The sequence below is a fragment of the Bos javanicus genome, chromosome 1 (genome assembly GCF_032452875.1).
Source record: "Bos javanicus breed banteng chromosome 1, ARS-OSU_banteng_1.0, whole genome shotgun sequence".
Lineage (NCBI taxonomy): Eukaryota > Metazoa > Chordata > Mammalia > Artiodactyla > Bovidae > Bos > Bos javanicus.
In genome coordinates, this window is record NC_083868.1 from 56,959,419 (window position 1) to 56,984,152 (window position 24,734).

General features: G+C 38.1%; 1 protein-coding gene across 9 annotated transcripts in view; it reads left to right on the top strand.

Moving 5' to 3' along the window:
* Positions 1-24,734, top strand: part of PHLDB2 (pleckstrin homology like domain family B member 2) — a 241,179-nt gene that overhangs the window by 184,849 nt on the left and 31,596 nt on the right. For 7 of the 9 annotated variants that reach the window (XM_061390175.1, XM_061390250.1, XM_061390336.1 and 4 more), the window contains 5 exons: positions 10,468-10,596; positions 16,736-16,891; positions 18,173-18,283; positions 20,839-20,928; positions 24,510-24,653. In XM_061390175.1, the coding sequence (XP_061246159.1) occupies positions 10,468-10,596; positions 16,736-16,891; positions 18,173-18,283; positions 20,839-20,928; positions 24,510-24,653 (630 nt within the window). The remainder of the gene's footprint in view (positions 1-10,467; positions 10,597-16,735; positions 16,892-18,172; positions 18,284-20,838; positions 20,929-24,509; positions 24,654-24,734) is intronic. The other 2 variants (XM_061390770.1, XM_061390857.1) reach the window with 2 other exon arrangements.

Genomic DNA, 24,734 nt, shown 5'->3' on the forward strand with positions numbered 1-24,734 from the left:
AGGCTGTAGCCCGCCAGACCTCTCTGTCCATGAGATTCTCCAGCCAAGAAAACTGGAGTGGGTTGCCATGCCCTCTTCCAGGGGATCTTCCCGACCCAGGGATTGAACCCGAGTCTCTTATGTCTCCTGCATTGGCAGGCAAGTTCTTTACCACTAGCACCGCCTGGGAAGCCCAAGGAAGGCCCTTTTCCCCTCAAAGACCAGTCCGTTTGTATGTGCCCAGGGTACCGTCCCACCGTCTAGAGGTTTTTTGGTCCTTCTGTTCCCAGCTCCCCCCGATCCACTCCCTCTTTACTGGACCTGTACTGCCAGTATGCCACCGTTATTATTTTTAAAAATTGGTTCAGGATGGGGAACACATGTACACCCATGGCTGATTCATGTGAATGTATGGCAAAACCCACCACAATATTGTAAAGTAATTAGCCTCCAATTAAAATAAATAAATTAAAAAAACAAACAAAAATTGTATTATTATTTAAAAATAAAGTTCCTTCCAGTGACTATCTTAGCTAGTTCTCTTCAGCTGTAGCCGAGCTTTTCAGTTTTCTCAGTACACTATATGATCTCTTGCTCAGTTAACCGTTCCTCCCATTCTTGTTCCACTGCTCCGTCAGATTTGCTCCTGTTCATACTACTATCTTAGTGCAGCCTAATCCACCTACTGGGTGCTTTTCAGCCCTCTTATGAGCACACTTCTGTTCAGCGTTCAAGATAAGGGACAACTCTTTTCCCAGGCACTACCCCCTACCCAACCCCTTTGCCTCCAGTACCTCACTCTTCTGGCTTTCCTTCCTGTCCTCTTACTTTTCTCTCTGACATTTCCATCTGAGTTCCCCTTGCTTCTTCCTCTGCCTCTGCCCAGCCAGTTGTTAAGAGGGTCTCTGATCTGAACCACCTTCTTCTTTTTTTTTTTTAAGCAAGATCAAACTTTCCCAGAAGTTAACAGAAAAATTCTGTGCCTTCTCATTGGTCTGAATTAAGATAATATGGCTTGACTCATTCACTTTTTTGTTTAAAAATTGAGGTGTAATTGACATATGATATTATATTAGTTTCAGGTATCAACGTAATTATTCAATATTTGTGTACACCGTGGAATGATCTCCACAGTATATCTAGTTAACACCCACCATCTCTTGTTGAGAACTCTCTTCTCTTGTATTTTCACATTCTTTTATAGCCAGAGCTTCAAATAACCTGTATGCACTGGTTACTGTCAAATGTATGTCTTTAGTCCACAACCTGTTTCTGAACTTCTGACTCATATCCTGTAGCCCAGCTGATACCTCCACTGAGAGATTTCTCAGGTATTTCCAGCTGAACACCCCGTAACTGAGCTCTTGATCTCATCTTTCCCTTTGCCTTCCATACACCTCCCCTACTTCCATTCCTGTTTTTCCTCTAGTTTTCCCACCAGGAAATGGCATCTTTATACACCTATATGCCCAAAGAGAAACCTGGAAGTAGATCTTGATATTTCTTTCTTTATCAACCCCACTTCTAATTGATTACAGTGCTATTTTTCAATTACTTTAACTTCTCTGCATCTCCCCTAATAGCATTCTCTTCAAAATCATCAACATTTCCTTTTGAGTTCCATTTCCATTTGCTTCCCTTCAGCCCATTTTCTTCACAGCAGCCAGTGTGACTTTTAAAAAATATAAATTAGGTCACATCATTCTGATTTGTATTCCCCTGTATTTTATATGAACCTAAATTCCTTATCTGTCCTGTTTCTATTACTTTTCTCCCCTCTTCACATCACTCACATGGTGGCCTTCTTTCTATTTGTTCAAAGATCCACCCCACCCTCTGCCCCTGCCAAGGTCCCTTGCAGATCAGCTTGCCTTGCCTGGAATCTCCTTTCCCATATTCTGTGTCTGGTTGGTTCTGTCTTTCAAGGCTTGAGCTCAGTGTTAGTTTTTCAGAAAAACTCTACCAGCCCTTTCCAGCTCAGATGGTATGCTCTCTGTTGTTCTATCAGTCCTTTCACAAATCACATTTTATCATTTATATTTGTTTTGGTTTTGTTAGATATGTATTTCCCTCTCTAGCCTGTGAAATAGAGGCAGGCACTGTTATCCACTGTTTATCCAGCTCATAAGAGGTGCCAAAATACCGCCCAGTATTCTTGGGGAATATTGTCCTTGGATCTTCTGCTAACGGCGAGTCCTGGCTGAGTCTGAACAGAAACGTGGAGCCAAACACCTGCTTAAGAGCTACGTGCAGCCAAGTTTCAGGACAGCTGGGATAGTCTGCCCAAGTGCTCATGCCAGGCGGCTCGTCGAGCCAGGGCGTAAGACAGAAGAAGGAAGTGGCCTTTACCCTTTTGCATCTCGTTTCCTTTCCCATACACCTGTTGCTGCTGTCAGATATAAACGGTGGAATGAGAAAACCAAAACCTGGAAAGATATCCCTGTTGGGCAAACTCCAATTCAGATGTCGGCAGCACATCCTGAAAGCCTGGCTCTCATTTTTTGGAGACAGGGCCTGGAGCCATAGGAGAAAAGTTTAACATCGCATGAGAGTTCAAATCCTGGTGTGAAATTATCGACATTGTTTCCTTGGCTCTCAAGATCAGACTTTAATGTTATTTCTTTTAGCTTATTTGGGAACTATCATTCTGTTTTCCGTGCTTAGTATAAATTGATGTGTTTCATAGGTGACCGCTATTTATTATATGGTACTATACTATGCTCACTTGTGTCTGACTCTTTGTAACCCCATAGACTCCATGGAATTCTCCAGGCCATACTGGAGTGTAGCCTTTTCCTTCTCCAGGAGATCTTCCTGGATTAAACCCAGGTCTCCTGCATTGCAGGCAGATTCTTTACCCTCTGAGCTACCAGGGAAGCTCAAAATATAAACTACAGACATAATAATATATACAACATAAAATATAGACAGTTTTTAATTATGTATTTGTTGAATATATATACATACATATATGTATTGTGTATATATATGTGCACATATATGTGTGTACATGTGTGTGTGCGCACACACATATATGTACATATGCATATATGTACAATACATGTTTGCAGTAGTTCCCTGGACTGCCCTTTCATTGCCCTTATGGGTACCATTGTCAAGCCCATCAGTGTGCCTGTTTACAGGTGGCTCTAAGCTGAAGGCCATTTGCCTGTTGCATTCTCAGAGAGTGGCCACATCACAAGTAGAGTCTCTATGAGCTTGGATGAACCCCAAACAAATAGAAGGATCAGGGTTGAACACCAACTCAAAGGGGATATTTATTTGAAGCAGTAAACATAAAGCCATAGTATTTTCTTAGAGCAAGAGAAAGGAGAGAGACTTGTTGTTAACCTCTGCATTGGAAAACTATTTTAGTTTGATGGGCTTGGTGACTGGGAAGCCACCAGAACTGTGAAGCTCAGTTTGGGCAGAGCTGGAACGGCTTCCCTCCCCCAGCGCTTCCGCTCTCTAAAGGCAAAGCCTCATTTGGACTGCTGGATGTATTTCTGCATTTGTTTATGTCCATTTCCCTTCTGTCTTTGTCTATTTCTGACAACATAAAAAATTCAGAAGCGAAAATAGCTTTTCAGTGTCTCTATTTTTGGATTATCTTCTCATTCCTGCCCCTGAGCATATGACAATCAAAAATTAGTTGTACTGAAATTAAATAAAATGGTTAAGGAAAGGCTTTGCTCACATAGTCTTGTTGAAGTCTTTCCTATCACCCAGATGGGTCATCACAAAGTTCAAACCATCCTTCTGTTTTAAGATCTGTCCTCACACAGATAGACTGTGAGACTTCGTAGCAATCCTGGTCTGCATACTTTTGTAGCTAAACACACTTAAATGTGGGAACTGAAGTTTAAATCACTCCATGCCATGCAGCCTGTTCCTGAGTGAAATTTCCTTCAATTAGTTGGCTAATTTTTCTGTAATAAGCCTCGTATCTTAAGTGGTTAATTGTATTCTCCATTATCCTCTTGCCAAAGTACCTGTTACTTCCTCCCCATCCTTCCTTCTGAGCCAGGAGAAGACTGAGCCTGCCGAGAATTCCGTGCAAAGTGTTAATGCCTGTTGGGTGCAGAGTCGCTGCCAAGTCACAGGCAGTGTTCAGAAGAGACCCAGCCCTTCCCGTGCCTCTTTCTTACATTTCAAAGTTAGCTCCCTGTTCAGAGGAAGTGGAAATATATTGTGGGATTTGGGGATTAGGATTCCAGATTAGGGTGATTTTTTTTCCTGATGATTGTTTGATTACATAAATTCATAGTGTTCTGATTTTCCAGTGTTTTCTACACTAAACATCCATCAATTGTGCAATTAATATGTCAAAAATCAACAGAAAAAAAAATCCTCTGAAAATAATATAAGAATGTGCCTCTCAAGAGGGTTTTCAACAATTACCCATCTATGGACATAGGTCCATGATCTTTCCTCTATAATTCTGAAAAGTTTTGTAGGGGAAAACATTTTTTTTAGTCAGGTTGGCATCAAAACTTATGGTTGCAAAACTTGACTTGGACTGATATTCATACTTGATATGAATATTCATAAGTAGCAGCAGAAATAGAAGTATATTTGATTATAGGGTATTGCCCCAGACCTCACTGAAAATGCCATACAGTATATGCTTTATAAACTGTGTTACCTCAATTAAATGCAGGATATTCTGAAACCTAGAACACATTTGGCCTTACAAATTTCAGATAAGTAATTTTGGCTCTAAAACAATTGCCTGATCTTGAACCTCTGAGAATGCATGCCTCTTAAACCTCCCCATGTGGTTTAGGAACTGGAAAGAAAGAGACTGGAAGGTGTATGGAGAGGACTTTGAATGGGCCATCCTTAAAAATGATGGCTTAGAGGGGGTTTTCCTGGTGGTTCAGTGGTAAATAATCTGCCTGTAATGCAGGAGACACAGGAGACTTGAGTTTGATCCCTGGGTTGAAAAGATCCCCTGAAGAAGGGCATGGCAACCCACTCCAGTATTCTTGCCTGGAGAAATCCACATGGACAGCAGAGCCCAGTGGACTACAGTTCAGAGACTCGCAAAGAGTTGAACACAACTGAAGTGACTGAGCTCGCACCCATGCATCCTTAAAAATGATGGCTTAGAGGGCCTTCCCTGGTGACTAAGTGATATAGAGTCCCCCCAGCAATGCAGAAGACACAGGTTTGGTTCCTGGTCTGGGAAGATCCCCACATGCTGCAGGGTAACTAAACCCTGCTCCACAACTATTGAGCCTGTGCTGTAGAGCCTGGGAGCCTCATCTCCTGAGCCCACACACCCTAGAGCCTCTGCTCCACAACAAGAGGAACCACCACAATGAGAAGCCCTCACACTGCATTGAAGAGTGGCCCCTGCTTGCCACAGCCAGAGAAAAGCCCATGCTCAGCCACTAAGAACCAACACAGACAAAAATAAATAAAAGGATACATTAAATTATTAGCTTAGGTATTATGAATTTTAACGTATCTGTGCATCAGTTGCAAACTTGACACAGTGTTTCAAGAAACATGGCTTCAGTACCTCTTTGTGCTGGATTCTGTTCTGAATACTTTGGAAATTACAAATATGAATTTTAATTTTTCAGAAAACCTTTATCAAGCTAATAGGGCTGCCAGATTTAGGGCTGCCAGGGGATCTTTCCAACCCAGGGATCGAGGCAGTCTCCTGCATCGCAGGTGGATTCTTTACTTGCTGAGCCACCAGGGAAGCCCCATCTGAAACATACTTATATTTAAAAGCAGGTTTTCCTCGTAGCTCAGATGGTAAAGAATCTGTCTGCAATGCAGGAGACCTGGGTTCGATCCCTGGGTTGGGAAGATCCCCTGGAAAAGGAAATGGCAACCCACTCCAGTATTCTTTCCTGGAGAATCCCATGGACAGAGGAGCCTGGCGGACTACAGTCAATGGGACTCAAGAAGAGTCGGACATGACTTAGCGACTAAACCACCACCATACATTTAGAAAATCATTTGTTGTTCATCTTAAGTTCACATTTAACTGGGTTTCCTCTATTTTATCTGGCAACCCTATAAACTAATGAAGTAGGCATCTTTACAGGGTAAACTCAAACCAAATATTAGTTAGATGTAGTAAAATTATGTTTTTATTGGCATTCAAAAATTTTCTGTGTGGTAGTGAAATTATAATAGAGCCAGCGAGTTAAATTTCAGTTCCTTCCTTTGAGACTACAACATAGAGAAAATTTATTGTCTTTTAACCAGAGATTTGACAAAATAAAGTCTTGGATTTTTAAGTTTATTCAAGATTATTGGCAACTCCTGTGTACATGTTCAAATTACTAAGGTAAATTTATACCTTCTCCTGATCATTGGTATGATTAGAAGACAGTCATTTTACTTCTGATCTTAAAATTTGTCTTTCCTCTTTGAAAGCATTTTGGATGTTGGAATCTTACAGTTCTTTTGGGAAGAGGGGTTTACTTGAGGCATTTAATTTAAAAGTAAAAACTTTACATTTGGAATGTTACTTGTAAGAGAGGACTTTTATACTATGAAGGCAAGGTTCTAAGGTCAAATACCTTCAGAACAAATTTTGATGGATTCTGTATTTTGTCCTAAGTCTTCATCCCAGAAATCAAATTTTAGTTCATTTTGTAGTTCTTTGGCTCTCACATTATTCTGGTTGGCTGAATCAGTGATTCTGGTTACGTATGAGAAAACCTGGAGAAGTTTTTTAAATGTTTCATCCCTAGCCTTACATCTCTGGAAAATAGTATATTTAAAAGCTCTCCCAGTGTATTCTAATGTGGTCAGGGCTGATAAGCACAGAACTAGCTAGATTGTACTTCATAGGGACAGTGATCAACTTACTTCTTTTCTCTTTCTCTAGTCCGTTTACAAATATTTATTGGCTGAGTGAATGAACAACTCACTGGGAAAGCAGATGTAAGCCCAACTTTATACAGTGCTTTTTACTTTCATTTGCTGGTGAAAAATTTACCTTTGGCCCTGTATACACTTTAGGAACATCAGTCTTCAATATGCAAAATAGGCAGAATCTGGCAATGAATTTATGACCCAACTGGATTTTTGCCAGTCCATGTAGAGAAGACAAGGCAATTGGAAAACAATGGAGGCAGCCGTGTCTCTAGGGAAGTCATGTACTGGTCTTTTTTAAATAAATGCCCCCCTGTACATCTGCATCTTCCTGGACTGTTCTGATTCCTGAAAGATTAATCTTATTCTTTCAACAAAATAATTTAAATTTGTTAAAAATACTAAAAATGCAGTTTAAATCATTCATTTCCTGAAAATGGATTTATGAATCTAAGAAAAAATGGGCTGTCTCCCAATGTGATGTGGCAGCCTGGATGGGAGGGGAGATTAGGGGAGAATGGATAAGTGTATGTCTATGGCTGAGTTCCTTCACTGTTCACTGGAAACTGTCATAATATTGTTAATCGGCTATAGTCAATAGAAAATAAAAAATTTAAATTAAAAAGAGAAAATAGCACTGTAGTAATTAAAATAGGTGATGTTACCAGTTTGAACCTGGGGAACGAGGATGATACCTGGTGTTAATGTGTTACATTTAAAAAGCTAGACTCCCCGAACCCTGGAATGTCATGGGTGATACTTTCAGCTCTAATCAACCGCTTGCCTAGAGCTAATTTTTCTTTGAAAACTTCCTGGACAATAATTAGAAGAGAGGTATATTCATTTCTTTCTGGCTCAGCTGTTGGTCTACTGTTGGCTCTTGTAGGAGTGATACCAGCTCTGCGCCCCCTGTGATTTATAGCCTGGCCCATCTGCCACTAGTGCCTCTTCCATCCTTCCCCTCACTTCCTCTGCCCTAGCTTTAGCCCCACTGAGCTTTCGCTCTGAGACCGAGGTAGTGGCCACAGCACTACTGAGAACCACAGAGAAGCCGCAGGCGGTTTTGGTGGTTCCCGCTTGCGTAATTCTTGTAACCGCCTCCTTATGTGGAATTGCCAAACGTTTTGAGCACCTCAGAAGGAAGGCACTATGTAGACACAAGGTATGTTTTCCTAGTTGTTTATTTGTGCTTATTATTAACAGTTTACAAATTGAGAGCATTAGCGGAATAGTTGGGTTATTTCTTTGGAATTAAGACCTGTCTTTTAGGCCTTTTCATATTAGATGTTTCAGTGTTTTCTATCATACATGATTTTAAATCTTAGGGCTTTGCACATTTGCTATTTGATTGGAATAAATACTTTTCTTACTTGTTTACCTTTCTGTTTGGAACTGGAATGGGTGCAAATTCTGATGATACAGTACCTAGAAACAGAACTCTTTGTGGATAAAATTCTTTTGCTATGTAATAGGGCAGTCTTTGATTTGCAAGTAAGGGAAATAGAACATTTTCTTAGCCAAAAGACAACAAGTGTTCTGTATTGTTGGTTTTATTAAGGGAAAAAATGATTAATTCTGAAGCTAAAGACTGACTGGTACTAGTATATTCAATTTTCTGTGAGGTAACACTTGAGAATCCTTTATTCTGTGAAAGACACCATTGCTTCTTCTTACTCCTACACAGCAGCTGTGCATAGTGAGCATGCTTCACATTAAAGACTCAGGAAACTTCCTTTCTTTTTTATTGTGAGATCTTAATTCCCAGACCAGGGATTGAACCTGGGCCCTTGGCAGTGAAAGCACCAAGTCCTAACCACTGAGCTGCCAGGAAGTTCCCTTGTAGGAAACTTTCTTGATTGTCTGCTAAAGTCTAAGTTGTAGAATCATTTTTAGGCTGATAAATGAGGTAAGAGTCTCAGTTTTATGACTTCTAGATTTAATCATTTCTAGAAAAGCACTTTTAAATCAAAATATACATTTCTAAAATACCCTCAAAATTTTAAAATGTAAGCCAAAAGTGGAGACTCAAGTGCACTGATGTAGGTATTGATGTCATATAGTTTTAGACTTAAAATACAACATCTTTTATAAGGAATTTACACATATGTTTACATAGGAAATCCCGACCATTTGGATGAAGAAATGAAAGCGGTATAAATTTATAGGGCTACTTCAAATCTTCATCTTTCAAAAAAATTTTTTTCTGTAATATGCTTGGAAGCCAGCTTTATTTCTACCAAATCAATAGTGAACATAAGAAAGTCAAGTGGTGGTATTTTGCTTATCAAAGGGGCAGGGAACAGTGACAGAAGCAGGGAGATGTAAAACAGAATGCAGCTTTTCTGGTAGCACCACGGAAAGTGAGTAACCTAAAGGAGGGCTCCCAGGTGGCTCAGTGGTAAAGAATCCGCCTGCGAATGCAGGAGATGCAGGTTTGATCCCCAGGTTGGGAAGATCCCCTGGAAAAGGAAACAGAAACTCACCCTAGTATTCTTGCCTGGAATATCCCGTGAACAGAGGAGCCTAGCGGGCTACAGTCCTTGGGGTGGCAGAGTCTGATACGACAGAACACACACACCTCAACTCTTGGTGGTGTACCATTCCACTGAAGCGCTTTAGTTTAGGCTGAGATTATACAAGGGGAGAATTAGATCTGAAAGTTACTTCAAGGGTCCAGAGCATCATAAAAGGAACGTAAGATGGGAAAACTGACACTTTTGTTTCTCAGTTTAAGAGGCAGCCTTATAAGACTGTGTAATAGTGTATTACAGTATTTGCCTATTACACCCTGGAAAACATCCAGGGTCACTTTGGAGTGTGTGACTGGGAGGGAGGTAGTGCTATCTTCTCTTTTCTTGTCTGTTCTCTGACTCCTTTACTTTTCCCCATAGTCCTCGTTTCAGTTATTGTTTATGTCAGTCTTTATAGAGAAGTCCTTATCTCCACAATAAATGTCACACCTTTAGTGTATCTAAACTGTCTAACAAGTCTTCCTTTTGCTGCTTTGTCAACCTTGCATTTTTACTATCTCTCTCAGTGTCTGAACTAGATGATCTCCTTGACAGCAGATTTTCTAGTTGCTTAAGCTCTGAGGTTTGCCAAAGAGCTGAAACTTCCAGATGACTGGAGTATCAACTTATGCACCTAACATGCCTCTAAGCTGAGAACAAAATTTAAATAGTTTCCAAAGTTTGCTTAACACATGCCTTCAGCAAATTGGACTCTGACTGTGCTCAAGGTAAATCCTAGCCATCCTTTGTTTGGTTCCCTGGCAAGTGACTCTCTGCAGGGCTATCTTAGGAATTTGGTTGGCATTTCTTTTGTTCTTTGTTCACCATTGACCAACATGACCGTTGCTTCCTCTGCTTTTGTAACATGGTGGCAGGAAGGAAGGGAGGAAGGAAAGACGGGGATCAGTGCCAGCACCCAATGGAGTGGGCTGGGTTTGGAGAATGCAGAAATGGGGCCCCTTGTCTTTACTTCCACTTAGACCCCCTTATCTTAGTCACTAACAAGATATGTTTCTACATTCCTAGGATGTCTGGAGTTTGTGAGTTTGTTTATTTGTGTTATCCATGGGAAATGTTCACTAACGCCTGCTTGGGGTGTGAAGGTAACTTCTATTTTCTGATTTCTGAACTTCAGGAGAAGGTAAAGCTTGATGCTGAAAGGGAAAAACTAGAGAGGCTTCAGGAGCTTTACTCCGAGCAGAAGACCCAGCTGGACAATTGTCCTGAGTCCATGAGGGAACAGTTACAACAACAACTGAAGAGGGTCAGTAGCAAACAGGAATGTGCTAGTTGTTTTTTTGTTTTTTTCAATGAAGTTCCACTTACCTTTGACTCCCTCCTTCACATAGCATAAATTTGCATAAACTCTGTTCATTAGATAATGTTTTAAATAGAAATATGCATGCTGACAGTACATATTATTCCTTGCTAATCGGTTATAAAATTCCTTCTTGGAATCCTTCACCTCATTAACAATGCAAAAATATTTCTAGTCCTTCTTTGAAACAAAAGAGAGCTGTCACTGATATGTAACCAGCAAGACTGTAGCATTTAAATCAGCTGACATTGTTTCCTGCATTCCATTCTCTACTGCATCTTGAGTACTAATTTCCCTTGTATTTTTTCCCCCCCCGCCAGCTTAATTTTATACTCCTGTGCACAGATTTTTCTATTCTCTGGTTTGCTCCCCACCACCTCTCATCATTCTGTTTTTCTTTTCCTTTCTTATTCTTAGTGTCATTGAACTCATTAGCATGATCACATAATCAAACAAGACCCAAGATGCAGGGCATTCAATATTCAGGCTTCATAATTTTTTAAAATTTTATGCAGCATAGATTTTCTAGTTGAATTTTATCAGGCTGTTCTTCGATCTTTAATACTGGCAGTGTTGAAAAGACCTTGCTACCTGTCTTCCTAGGTGGATAGTTTTGCAAACACTAGGAAGACCACTTCATATTTCATAGCCTCTTGGCAGCTGGGTTGTTTGCTCTAAACAGCAGCCCAGATAGGCTGTGACTATGGGGAGTCAGTCATTAATAGTTCTGGATCTCTAAAGGAGTATAATAGTAATTTGTCCTAAATAAGTAACATTTTATGATTCCACAGGTGTAGGAAAAACTAGTTTTACTCATATTACTATGTTTGTGCCTTCTTGGAAATGGGCAACTTGGTAAAAATCAGTTAAGATAGTATACCCTTGAAAATATTTAAGATGACCTTGAATACAAAAACGTTTGATACCCCTGAGTATCACTAGGTTATGAAAATTTATAGTTGAAGCTTTTCAAGGTATTGCACAGATTGAAAGAATCTTTCAGTATAGAAAGAAACCAGTACAGACAAGTTAACTACAGCTTAACAATTCTAATATTTGTAATTTGTACAATGTTGGATTAAAAAAAATTTCAAAACTGTTTCTTCCCCTTCATTGATTTTATTGTATACAGCTTAATTTGCTGTAAAAAGATAAAACTTCCTGTCCCTCAGTGTCCCAATTCACTGAAAGTCTTATGATAAAAATGATTGGAAAAAGAAAAGTATTTGTAAAGTTATTTTAGTTTGTAGTTTTTTTTTAATGTGTTTATGCCAATTCACAAAAGAGATTGGGAAACTGATTTTTTTATATTTGTTCACTATTTTTCAGTTTTTGTTATTGCTAAAGATTTTACACAGTCACCATAATGCTTTATTTAGAGTCAGAAACATGGTTATACATTTTGTTCTTCCCTTCCTTTAGTTATCTAGTTATTGCTTGTATTCTTTATAAATATTCAAATAAAAATTGGCAAATTCTATTAATAACTTGGAGTCAAGCATAATATAATTAGTTTGCTTAATCTAGATACTATAAGATAACTCATAAATTTCTGTATGTTCCAAGGATTTTGACTACAAAAGATGAAAGGAAATGATGCAGACAGCCTATTCCACTAATCGAAGGCAAAGACTCCTTCCTCTTCCTTTCCAAGCAGACTGCAAAATTTTTATCATAAAACCCCTTTCCTTAGGAGAGAAACTGGCTTGTGCTAGCTTCTGTTCACCTGATATTAAGAGAAATACTAATTCTGTTTTCCAGAGATGGACAATGATCAAAATGACTCTTCATCAGTCCTTTGGCTTAATCAGTAAAAAGTTCACTTACTTCATGAGAAGTCCATTCATACTGGAGCTTCCTGTTTTATCACAACTCATTTCCCTTCAGACTGCAAACACTCCAGAATAGCACTTCATTACAGAGCTTTCCCCAAGGCATTTAAGCTAAATTCAGTAATGTTGATTTTATTACAACTAACTTCATTAGGTGACAAATCAGACACGAGAAAATGAATGAATAGGAAGAAAATAATTTTCTTAGCCTATATGCAATCTCAAATATGTGAGCCAAAACTGTAAAATGATTTTGTGCATAAACACTATGGATTTATGACTGGGCTTCTTAACTCCTAAGTCATTGCTTTAGAGGCAGAATACAGTTTTCATCCAATGTTGATTTCATGGCCTGTGATTTAATGTAGTTGATAATTGGGCTTACCAGTCAAATCATAGAAGTGATATGAGAAAAAAAGCTGAAGATAAATGAGCCTTTCCTTTGCCAGCAGAGGCCTGGCTAGGATAGTTTTCTTGTGTTTTGATGTTTGTTCAGCTGAATGGTTGAGTTTGGTCTCTTGATTTTAAAAAAATTCTATACAGTGATATCTACAATTAGGAGACCTTTTCTGTTTTCCTCACTAGGTCCACAGTTAGTTTATCCTTTACTCTTGGATAAGTCATTCAACCTCTATGGGCCTCAGTATCCTCATGTATAAAATGAGAAGTTTGTACTAGACAATTTTCATTGTCTTTTTTCCAGTTCAAAAAAGTATGCAAAAGAGTTTTTGAATATAGCGCATAAAGACAGAGAAATAGTAACACACTCTTAAAAAGTTTATAAACTTGCTTTCAGAGTTGGCCTTGAGCAGTCATAAAACTATTCTTGTAGTATCTCCTGGCCATACCATATCTAGTCTCTTCTTTCAGTTCCTCTACTGAAAGAAAGCAAAGAAAACAAAGTTGTGCAGGTAAACTTCTGCCATGCATGCTGCGTGCTAAGTCACTTCAGTTGTGTCTGACTCTTTGCGACCCTATGGACTGTAGCGTGCCAGGCTTCTCTGTCCATGGGATTCTCCGGGCAAGAATCCTGGAGTGGGTTGCCATATCCTTCTCCAGGGGATCTTCCTGACCCAGGGATCGAAACCACGTCTCTTAAGTCTCCTGTATTAGTAGGCGGGTTCTTTACCACTAGCTACACATTCTCAAAAATGTTATTGGGAAGAAAAAATGACTTTCACTGAATTTTCTTTAACACATCTGTTTTATTTCCTTTCACACCTGGCCTTTGAACTTGCAGCCAGTAAGGACTTGTCATATTCTTTTAGTGGAGAAGTTTAGTTAAAATTTTCATTCAACTAGTCACACACTTGACTTTGAGCTTCCTGTATATATTATTCTGTGCTCAATTAAACTACTCCTGCCCCTAAATTCCATCTCTTGAATACTTATTCTTACCTAAAATCTTGTAACAGTTTTTTTTTTACCCTCCCAAGTTGTTTTTCTTTCACGGTGTAAGTTTATATACACACATTTCAATGCTTTAGATAACTTGATCAGATGATTACACCACAGGAATCTGAGTGCTGAGCTTAGGTTTAATTTTAAACTTTCCTGCCTAGTGTGCTATTATTTTCATACAGTGGTTTAAATATTTACTAAAAATAAATTAGTGACTTTGTGACCTTCATGTGGTTAAAATAACACATGTTGCATATTAACCAGATGTGGGGCAAGCAATTTACTAGCGTAGTGTATATATTGTGAGCCATATGCCCACTTTGAGTGAACATTCTTTATAAACGAAAAAAAAAAAGAAACCTTATTAAAATTTTTGTCTCAATAACCTTTAGCCACAGGCCAAGTTTAATTGAAAGTCTTGAAAAACTTGAATATGGAAGCTTCTGTGAATAAATATATCACTGATGTTTTAAGACTGCAGATATTTTGTTTTAAGACATAACATTAGAGTTACATCTTAATTCCTTTAGTAACAACTAGATTTAGTCCAAATTCATTAATTCTTGTAGAAGTTATTTCATGCTTATGAAATCTCTGATAAATTTGAAATATCACCCAGTTACTTGAAACCAAAACTGCTTTACATTTGGCCAATTAAAATGTAAAGAAGTTTTGAGAAATGCTGAATGAGTTTTTCACCTTGTTTTTTCTGTTCTTAGGCTTTAAAAATCCACTGTCTGTGTTGGCATAATAATCTTGTTGCTATCGTGCTGGTTGTAATTTCATGGTAGCTAATAGTCCTTTTGTGAATCATCCCCAGAATAAAATTAATTCCAGAAGATAGGAAAATATTTCATTTAATTAAAATATTTAATTTATCACTTACATGAAAATCAGAGGGGGGGTAGTGTGTTTAAATACTGATAATAGACCTAATTTATCACAGATTTATCCAACTCTTTTTTTTTTTTTTAATTTGAACAGAACCTGTACTTTAGTTAATAATACTGTGTCACATTTATTTTCCTGTTTTTTTTAAACCAAGATAGTATTTCTTTATATTCTCAGAATTGAATTAAAAGATTCAATCCTCATTCAATTTTTTTTAAATCACTAAGATAATAAACTTTCTAGACATAGCAGTGATACTAGATGCCAAAATACATGAAACTATATCAAAGTTTTGAAAAATATAAATTAGAAATCTAGTATTCTATTCTTACCAAGTCAAACCAGTGGAACCAAAATGTCATAAATTTTTTAGTTAGGCAAAAATTCATGTTTTCTAAAATACATGTATCGTATTATACATACATACTATATGTGTGTGTGTGTGCGTGCATGCACATATACAAAAGGTTTTCTACTATGCTTGATAAAGGGTTGAGAAAGAACAACACAAAATCCAACTCTTTTTAATGTGTTGTTTGAAAAAAATGCCCTGGCACTTAGAGCTCTGAGTCACATAGCCCAGCTGCCTGTTTTTTTTTTTTGGGGGGGGTCATTAATTATTTATAAATTATATATTTAAAAAGAATCTTCTATACATACCACATTTTATGGTTCTGTCAAAGGCTCCCCAAATCAGGAGGCTTTTTGTTTTCTCTGAGTAAATGGGAGAACAATTCATACCACATGCACCAGCCTCTGCTCAGGTCCAGTTTCACCCCTGTCTTCAGACATCTCATAGGTTAGAGAATGCCTCTTCTAGACTGATTTTTACGATTTCTGTTTGTTCTTAAATGTCCTGAAGTTTATTCCTAGACTAGCACTGCTTAACCTTTTGAGTCAGTCTTTGTGCTTTATGAACCCTGTGGTTCCTACTGTTTCTAGTAAAAAGGTTTATAAACAATTTTAAGGGATTGACAGAAACCCATATAAGAACTCCAGTCTTCAAATGTTTTTGATGACTTCTCCCTTCACTAAAATTACTTGAGCATGCATTCCTATATGTACATACATATAGGTCATATAATGTTATAAATATGTGTATTATATGTATTGTATGCATGCTCAAAGTATATATATTCATTTTAAAGAATCTTACATATGTTACTTTACCTGAATGTACATTAGAGAACATTTATTGAGAAATTGTAAAGGAAAAGGAAAAACTAAAAATAAATATAAAGAAGGTCTAATATTTCTTCCTCACATCCCAAGTGCCTTGTGTTATATGCCATTTGAGTACATATATGTACCTCTGATCTGTTACGTATGCCAACTTTTAAATCTTTTTTTTAAGGTTTATTTTTTTAAATATATTTATTATTAGCTGAAGGATAATTGCTTTATAATATTGTGTTGTTTTTTTGCAATACATCAACATGAATCAGCCATAGGTATACATAAGTCCCCTCCCTCCTACCTCCCACCCTATCCCCTGAATCTTTTATTTTTTATAGTAAGCAACTTTGAAATATTGAATTTAGTCTTTATGCTAAAGTCTGATTTCATCTGGAAATTTGTGAAAAATAAGTTTCTCAAGAGATTATGTTACACCTTTGGTCTGCAGATAATGTTTAGGTTATTTATAGCATTCTTTTTATGTTTCATGATCCATTTTAAAGCCACCTGGTAGAGTTAAAGCAAGAATTCCTACAACCAAAGAACAGTCTAAAACCAATGATGAAATAATGCCCCCCTCCCACCCCTACCGCAGTCCCTTTCAGTTTCATCCTAGTCACCACTCTGGAGTTTAACTCCAAAGAGATGATTATCATGTTCTAATCCTGGTCAGTGTTGTAACTGCAAAGATATTTTGGACTTTCTGCTTTTATTTATTTTTTCTTCACGTTAAGAAGGCTGCAGCCATTCTCGTGTGTCTTGTTTTCATTCCATTTTCTCCAAAGGATGCCGACCTACTGGATGTTGAGAGCAAACACTTTGAAGACCTGGAATTCCAGCAGCTTGAGCGTGAAAGCCGTCTAGATGAGGAAAAGGAGAACCTGACCCAGCAACTCCTGCGTGAAGTGGCTGAGTATCAACGGAACATTGTTACTAGAAAGGTACTTTTACCAGGTGTTGTTCAGTGTAAAAAGTCAAAATATATATACCCCTTGCCATGAGACAATAGTGATTGTTAATATAGCTATAGCATGTGTCCATCTGTCTGTATATCTGTTATATCTGAATATCTTTGTGTGTTTTATTACATTTGGCAGATCATGGAGCCTGCCACGTGCATGCCAGCTGATGCTCCGAACTAGATAAAGTGAGACTTGGTATAGTTAGTGTTACCTGATGCTGTAGATGTATTTATGAATGTCTGATTCTTTAATGTGAACACCAAGGTAGAGAAAATCAGAAATCTAGATATTTATTTTAAATTATTTGCTTTTGCAATCATAGTAACTTGATTTAAAATAATTTGTTGAAAACTCTTTTGGAATTTCTGTTTCTAGACCCAATAGTTTTCAAAGCTGGCTGATAGCTTATTACTATTAGAAGCAGCCTTGGGGAATGCTATGCTAGTGACTGCCTCCACCCAACCCTGAGCACCCAGATGTCAAGTCCAGAATTCATCTCTTGTTCCAAAATTTATAATCCTCACCCCAGTGCTCTGTACTAAACCGATAAAATTAAGGGAAAGGACAATGGAGAAGGTGACACTTTCAGTTTAAACAAGAAATTCCTTTGTTTTTCTTCCCATGAGGCATCTCCCAAGGTGAAGTCAGAAATTCATTTATGTTCTAAAACAAGATTTCCCATTGACTTATGGATACTTGAAATATACTCCAAATCACTTGGTCTTAGGTAAAGAAAAGCCTTGAGCTTGTGAGTTCAAAGAAACTGCTTCACAGTCTGGATAATAATAACTGCGTACCTAACATTGGGTGGGCTTCCCTGGTACTCTGCTGGTAAAGAATCTGCCTACAGTGCAGGAGACCCCATTTTGATTCCTAGATCAGGAAGTTCCCCTGGAGAAGGGATAGTCTATCCACTCCAGTATTCTTGGGCTTCCCTGGTGGCTCAGATGGAAAGAATCCACCTGTACTGTGGGACACCTGGGTTTGATCCCTGAGTTGGGAAGATCCCGTGGAGGAAGGCATGGCAACCCACTCCAGTATTCTTGAGTGGAGAATCCCCATGGACAGAGGAGCCTGGGCGGACTGCAGTCCATGGGGTCGCAAAGAGTCAGACGTGACTGAGCGACTAACCACACCTAACATCAGTGAAATATGGTCACTGCACTTCTAGTTATAAACACTTCTCCCTTTTCCAGGACAGACAATAAACCCTTAAGTGTCTAATGTACATCTTTCTATGGTTGGTTTTTTTTCCTCCAGGAAAAAATTTCTGCATTGAAAAAGCAAGCTAATCACATTGTCCAGCAGGCTCAAAGAGAACAAGATCATTTTGTGAAAGAAAAGAATAATTTAATAATGATGCTGCAGAGAGTAAGTATTTCTTTTCAGTACTGGTGACAGCAAAACACAGGTTCCAGTTCAGGAAAAGTCGCTTCCATCAAACTAACTGCCTTTTAATGAATGAATTATAATTTAAGGAAGGTTTTTCTATATGCATCTGTATTTAATCTTCCACATTAATAAACTGATGCTCTGAATGATTAACTGTAATTGAGAAATAAGAAAAGACATTTTCTTCATGCTTTTTCCACAGTGTGAAATCCAAACTATGGGAAATCTGTATGTTTTCTGATTTTCTTCTTTAAAAAAAAATCTTATTTTTCGTCAAATAGGTTAAACGTATTCTGGCTCAGTTGCTCTGGTGTTTTGAACTCTAATTATTTGCATATGGGTCTTCTTGGCAAATGCCACATTGGATTTAGTTTGGCTTAATTGATGAGGTGAATGCCCCATGTGGGTGTGGCAAGGTCATCCTCATCACAGTGACGGTGTCCCCATCTACCCAGCCTCTAATATGCTCCATGTAAAGGGTTTATTTTGTCCAAACTGCAGCCTAATTTTCTGATAATCTCTTAATTTCGGGGATAAGACGTAAAAAATTAAAGTTGATGGGGCTAGTCTCAGGACTGGGCCTTGCATGCAGGCCATTTAGCAATGGGACACTTGGGATCATGAAAATATGAGATGGACTCAGAGTGGAGTGCAGGAGAGAACAAATCTCAAATGATGGATTAAAGACAATGCTGCACCATGGTCCCATCTAGAATAAATGGAGCTGGAGCACTCGTTCCCATCTTTACTGCTTAGCCATTTGCAGGTTGAGAAGAGAAAATAGGCCCTTCACATGCAATCATGAGTTCACTTACAGTGCCTCTGTAGCCCACATGAATCCCTAGCAGTTCCCCTCCTCCTGCTTCTTCAGCACCTGGACATTGCCAGTTGAAGTTGGACTTTCCAACCCTATCCCCTGCTCTGGGGGTGAACTCTGGTGCTATTAGGCTCCCCACCACCTTTTGCACACAAGATTCAAAAGCACAGCTTAAATTAGATTGTGTAACATGTAATATTTAAGTAGTTGCTGAAATTTTAGCAAAAAAAGAAAAAAAATCTCTTAGTGATAGGTTTTTAATGGGTAAGCACAAAGTAGAAATAAGATCTCCTCATTAAAATACATAATTCTATTGTAAAAACTATGTCTTAAGATTTTTGTTTTCCCAAATTGGCCTATAGCTACACCTCAACCCCAATAAAAATTCTAGTGATGCTAAAATTTGCAGATGATCTTCATTATTCACGGGGTCCGTATTTGTGACTCTACCTAATTACTAACCTTTGTAACCCTAAAATCAACACTTGTCATGCAGTCATTGATGGACAGGTGAGCACAGAACAGTGAAAATTTTGAGTCACTCAATGGACGTTCATAATCTCAGTTGAGGTTGAACAAGACAGTACTCTGCCTTCTTGTTTTGCTCTCATGCTGTAAGCAAATGTCCTTTTTGTAGACCATTTGGTGCCATGTTTTCATGTTTTTGTGCTTTTCATCGGTGATTTTGCTGTTTAAAATGCCTCACAAGTGCTAAAGTATTGTCTGGTGTTCTAAGGGCAGGAAAGTTGTGATGTGCCTCGTGGTGAAAATACATCTGTTAGATAAACAGCTTTCAGTCAGGAATTATAGTACTGTTGGCTATGAGTTTCATGTTAACAAGCAACATTGTCTATTAAATAAGATGTCTTTAAATGGAAACACACGTTAAGACAAAGTTCTGTAGTGATCGGTTGATGAAAATATTGTGACCAGATGCCCACAGCAACCCAAATTTATATTTCCCTTTGGAACAGTGGGTCAGTATTCACTGCTTCAGTGTTTGTGGCAACATTATAGAAGGTCATCACTGCAGATAATGGGAATCGAATGTACATGAAAATGTAAAGGGCATAGCATAGCCAAGACAACTTTGAACAAGAACAAAATTGGAGGATTTATACTATTTGACTTCAAGTTTTACTGTAAAGCTATAGCATTTAAGAGGGCGTGGTGCTGGCATACAAATAGACATATAGATCGGAGGAACCGAACAGAATCTAGAAATAGACTAACACATACAGTCTATTGATTTTTGACAAAGGTTCCAAGACAATCCAGAGGGAAAGGAAAGTCCAGCACATGGTGCTGGATCAACTGGGCAAACATGGAAAACAATGAATCTCAACACTGTTTATCCTCATATCATGCGTATAAATTAATTTGAGACAAATTATAGACCTAAACATAAAAATTAGCAAGATAAAGTTTCTAGAAAATACAGGTTGGCAAGTATACCTTCGTGGCCTCAGAGTAAACAAAGATCTCTAAAAGAGTAAATGACAAAAAACTTGTATACAGAATATATTAGAAACTCCAAAACTCAAAAATAGTAAACAACCAACAAATAAAATTTTAAAAAACAGACAAAAGGCTGTAATTGAAACATTTCACAAAAGAAGTTATGTGAAGAGTCAATAAGTCCCATGCAAGAGTGACATTGTTAGTCATCAGGAAAATACAAAGTTGACTCAGCTTAATAGATTTTGTGTTCCTTCAGGAAAAGGAAAATCTTTGTAATTTGGAAAAGAAATACTCCAGCCTCTCTGGGGGGAAAGGGTTTCCTGTCACCCCCAATACTCTGAAAGAGGTAAGCTGTGATTTTACATGTCCACTCGTTATCACCTTAGAACTCAGGAGATGTACCTCAGTTTTCTGGGATTAGCTGACTGGGAAACGTGAACTGAAGTGACTTGTGAAAGCACTCAGTGCTTTGAGGTTTTCCTGCCTTTCCTGATTTATGCTTTGAGAATTTCAGGGATTATCTTTATGTCTGATGCAGATGCTGTGTGTGTGTGTGTGTGTGTGTGTACACTTTGCTTAATAGTGATGTGGGTTACTTTGGGGTTTCAAACGTTTAGGATCCAAACCAAAACTAGTCTTAATAGCTCTTCTTTCCTCTTGCATTTTCCTTTCTCAGTTTCTCATCTTTCCTACTTTCTTCTCTTTTTCCTATGTCTTCTGGAACGTGAAAAGCCCCCAAACATCTCTACCCTTTTCCCCCAGTGTTGTCTGGGTTATTTTGCCCTAAATTGGAAAAATCCTGTTTACATTAAGCTGTACACCCTCTTTATCCCAAACGTTCATCTTTCCCAAGACCCCATCACCACCCTTTCCCAAATATCTTTTTATAGAGCTACACTCCTATAATGGTAAAAATATTTTAACTCTAATTTGGAAAATTAGAACCCTGACCAGAAAGAAAGAGCTTTCTTGATCTTTTTTTTTTTTTTTCAAAAAGCTAAAGAAAAAGCTTGCTTATGCATAAAATTTTTTGTAATAGCAAAAACCACTTTATAAACTGCTTTAAAAAAAGCAGTAAAGTTAGGAATTCCTTCATAGAAAATAGAAAATATTTTCTCTCTGTGTGTGTATGTATATGTGTGTGTGTGTGTGTGTGTGTGTGTGTGTGTGTGTGAAGTAAATGCTCATCACATAACAGGTGTGACTGATACGTACTGATACGTACCTTGGAAGCATTTTGTGAAATGTTTCCACAAAAGCTTTATTAGACCATTCAGTTAAGGAGTTTCTCTCCATTATTTACAACACAGAACTGGCAGATTCACTGCATAAAGGATGCTTGTGAATGGAGTGTAGAGGAATAAGATTATGTCAGTGAGGCGGGCAGGGGCTGGCTCTGGTGAGTCATGTTAAAGAAATATAGTTTATTTTATGTGGATGGGAAGCCACTGAGTGGTTTTAAGCAGGGAGGTGACATTATTTGAGATCCATTTGTTAAAGATCATTCTGAGCTGCTCTACTGGATTATAAAGAAGAGTTGCTGGAAAACCAGTGGGGCAGTGATTGCAGTATAAGTTGGAGGTGCTGGTGACTTGAATTTGAACAAATAAAGAAAGATGGACAGAACCAGCTAGATGCAGAAATGCTTTGGAGGTAGAGTTGACAGTTCTTGCTGATAGATTGGGTGTGGGAGTGAAGTACGTTAAGGGCATTGTCAGGAATGCTGCTGTTAAAAATTCCAGTTTGAATAATGAAGTGGGTGGTGAGTAGCTGTTACTGAGATAGAGAAGACTGGAGAAAGAATAGGTTTAAGTAGAAAGGTATGCAGTGTGACTCTGGACGTGAGTTTGAAGGGCTTGTGGCTTCCAAATGCATTAGATAGGGTCTAAGGTCTCTTTACCTCTTAGAAGAATAAAATCTTTGCCTTCCTATTAAAGAGTTACTCTTTTTCTCTGCAGCCCTCCTGTTGTTGAAAGCCCATTTGATGTTTTGACTGTATTTGTGTGGCTGCAACTCTCATGTTTGTTGCGTGGCTATGTGTTCTCTCTCGCGTCTAGCGGACTTGGCTCAGAAGATGTTTTAATTTTCTTTCTTTCTCTTGTCTTTCTTTCTCCCCCCAACTCTCTCATTCTCTATATTTCTTTTAAAAGAATGATGAATTTATATCCAACTCTTTTAAATAAGTCCCACTTTTGAAAAATGATATACATTTTTAAGCAATTAATTAGATTATTACAGTTATAATAGGTTATTATATGAATCATGTAGGAATCAAATTTTGGTTTTGAAAGATTCTACCAACTTAGCCAAAGAATAACTCAAGTTGCTACTCATTCATTCTCAAAGATAAAATAAATTTAACAACCCAATTTTCAACTTCCTTTCTTCAGTTTAAATTATAAAACTTTACATACTATCTTATTGTCCCTTTCTGAAGTGCAGAACTAAATTCAGCAGAATTTTGATATCTTCAATTTATAAACAGTCAACTCTGGTTTTCTCTACTTTGTCAGAATTATAAACTCTCAGTGAAAACCTTGTTTTCCCGTCTGGGATTTTTGCTTTACCAGCATAACAATATCTTACCTTTCCTGGAGCCACTGTCTGAAAGGATTGATGGACAAGTAGAACTCAAATATTAAATTTAACACTGCTGCTGCTGCTGCTAAGTTGCTTCAGTCGTGTCCAACTCTGTGCGAGCCCATAGACGGCAGCCCACCAGGCTCCCTCGTCCCTGAGATCCTCCAGGCAAGAACACTGGAGTGGGTTGCCATTTCCTTCTCCAATGCATGAAAGTGAAAAGTGAAAGTGAAATTGCTCAGTCGTGTCCGACTCTTCGCAACCCCATGGACTGCAGCCTCCCAGGCTCCTCCATCCATGGGATTTTCCAGGCAAGAGTACTGGAGTGGGGTGCCATTGCCTTCTCCGAAATTTAACACAATTTACTTTTAAAAGAGAGATGCTAATTTATACCCTTTATTCTTTTTTCATACTATTTTATTCATGTAGTGAAAATATGAATGGTCTGTACAATTACTTTCCATGGTAATTTACAAGGGCCTTTTCCTCAAATGTAAATTCAGAAATTTTTATTCTCAAAGATTTTGATTCATGGGTATTTTCTCTAAGCTGAAGCCACAACTGAATCATTGAATTTAAAAGTAACAAAATTCACTGTTCTAGAGGGAAGTTGCCTTAAACTGAAACAGTCTTGAGCTGCAACTTTGCCTTAAGGGTGTGTGTGTGTATGCGATGTGTGTGTGTGTGTGTGTGTGTGCGATGTGTGTGTGTGCACGCGCACGATTGCGTGTACATTTCTCTTGTTAGGGAAGGCTCACAGGAGAATAGTGTCCTTTTCATTTTCATTTTGTTGAGATGCCTAAAAACTAGATTCTATTAAAAATAAACTACTGATTTGTAAATGTCTTAGTGCAAAAGTCAGTAGTCCCTAATCTATATTTATTCACTCTCTAGTTTGTCAGGCAACAGGAGAAAAAGAGAAAATCTTAAAAATAAAGATTTATGGAAAAGTCTCTTGAATCAGAGAGTGGTTGCATTGTCGATTTTATGTCTCAGATTTATTTTTGTGTGTGATTATTTTAAATGCTGTGTAGTGACAACCTTATTCAGTCAACAGAATGAATGCTGACATGGATGGATATTTTTAAATCAAAGGTATTGTGTTATTTATAATAAGTCATTTTGATTTTATCTGAAAATTTACTTATGTTGGAAATACAAGTTTTCAAGATTAAGCACCATACATCCATTTTAATAACTGATGATTGCCTTAATGAAACATTTGATAATACCACAGATACCTGGCTGTGATGCTCTGAGCTAACTCCATTGTACTGGAGCATTAATACTCTCGCATGCTTCAGCTCCTGCTTTCCTCATGTTTAATGTATCAATTCCTCCTTTTAGGGCTATATCATTGTAAATGAAATTAATGAGTCATGTGGCAGTTCCACGAATCTCCCCCCTTCCACTCAGTTCCCTGCTGATGCTGATGCTGCTGCCGCTGGGCCTACCACAGCTGTGCTGATGAGCCAGCCACAAAGTAAAGAGGTGTGTTGGCATGCCATTTCATTCATTCACTGCTTTCCTCATGTCAAAAATTAACCCATGGTTGACAGAAAACGACGGTGT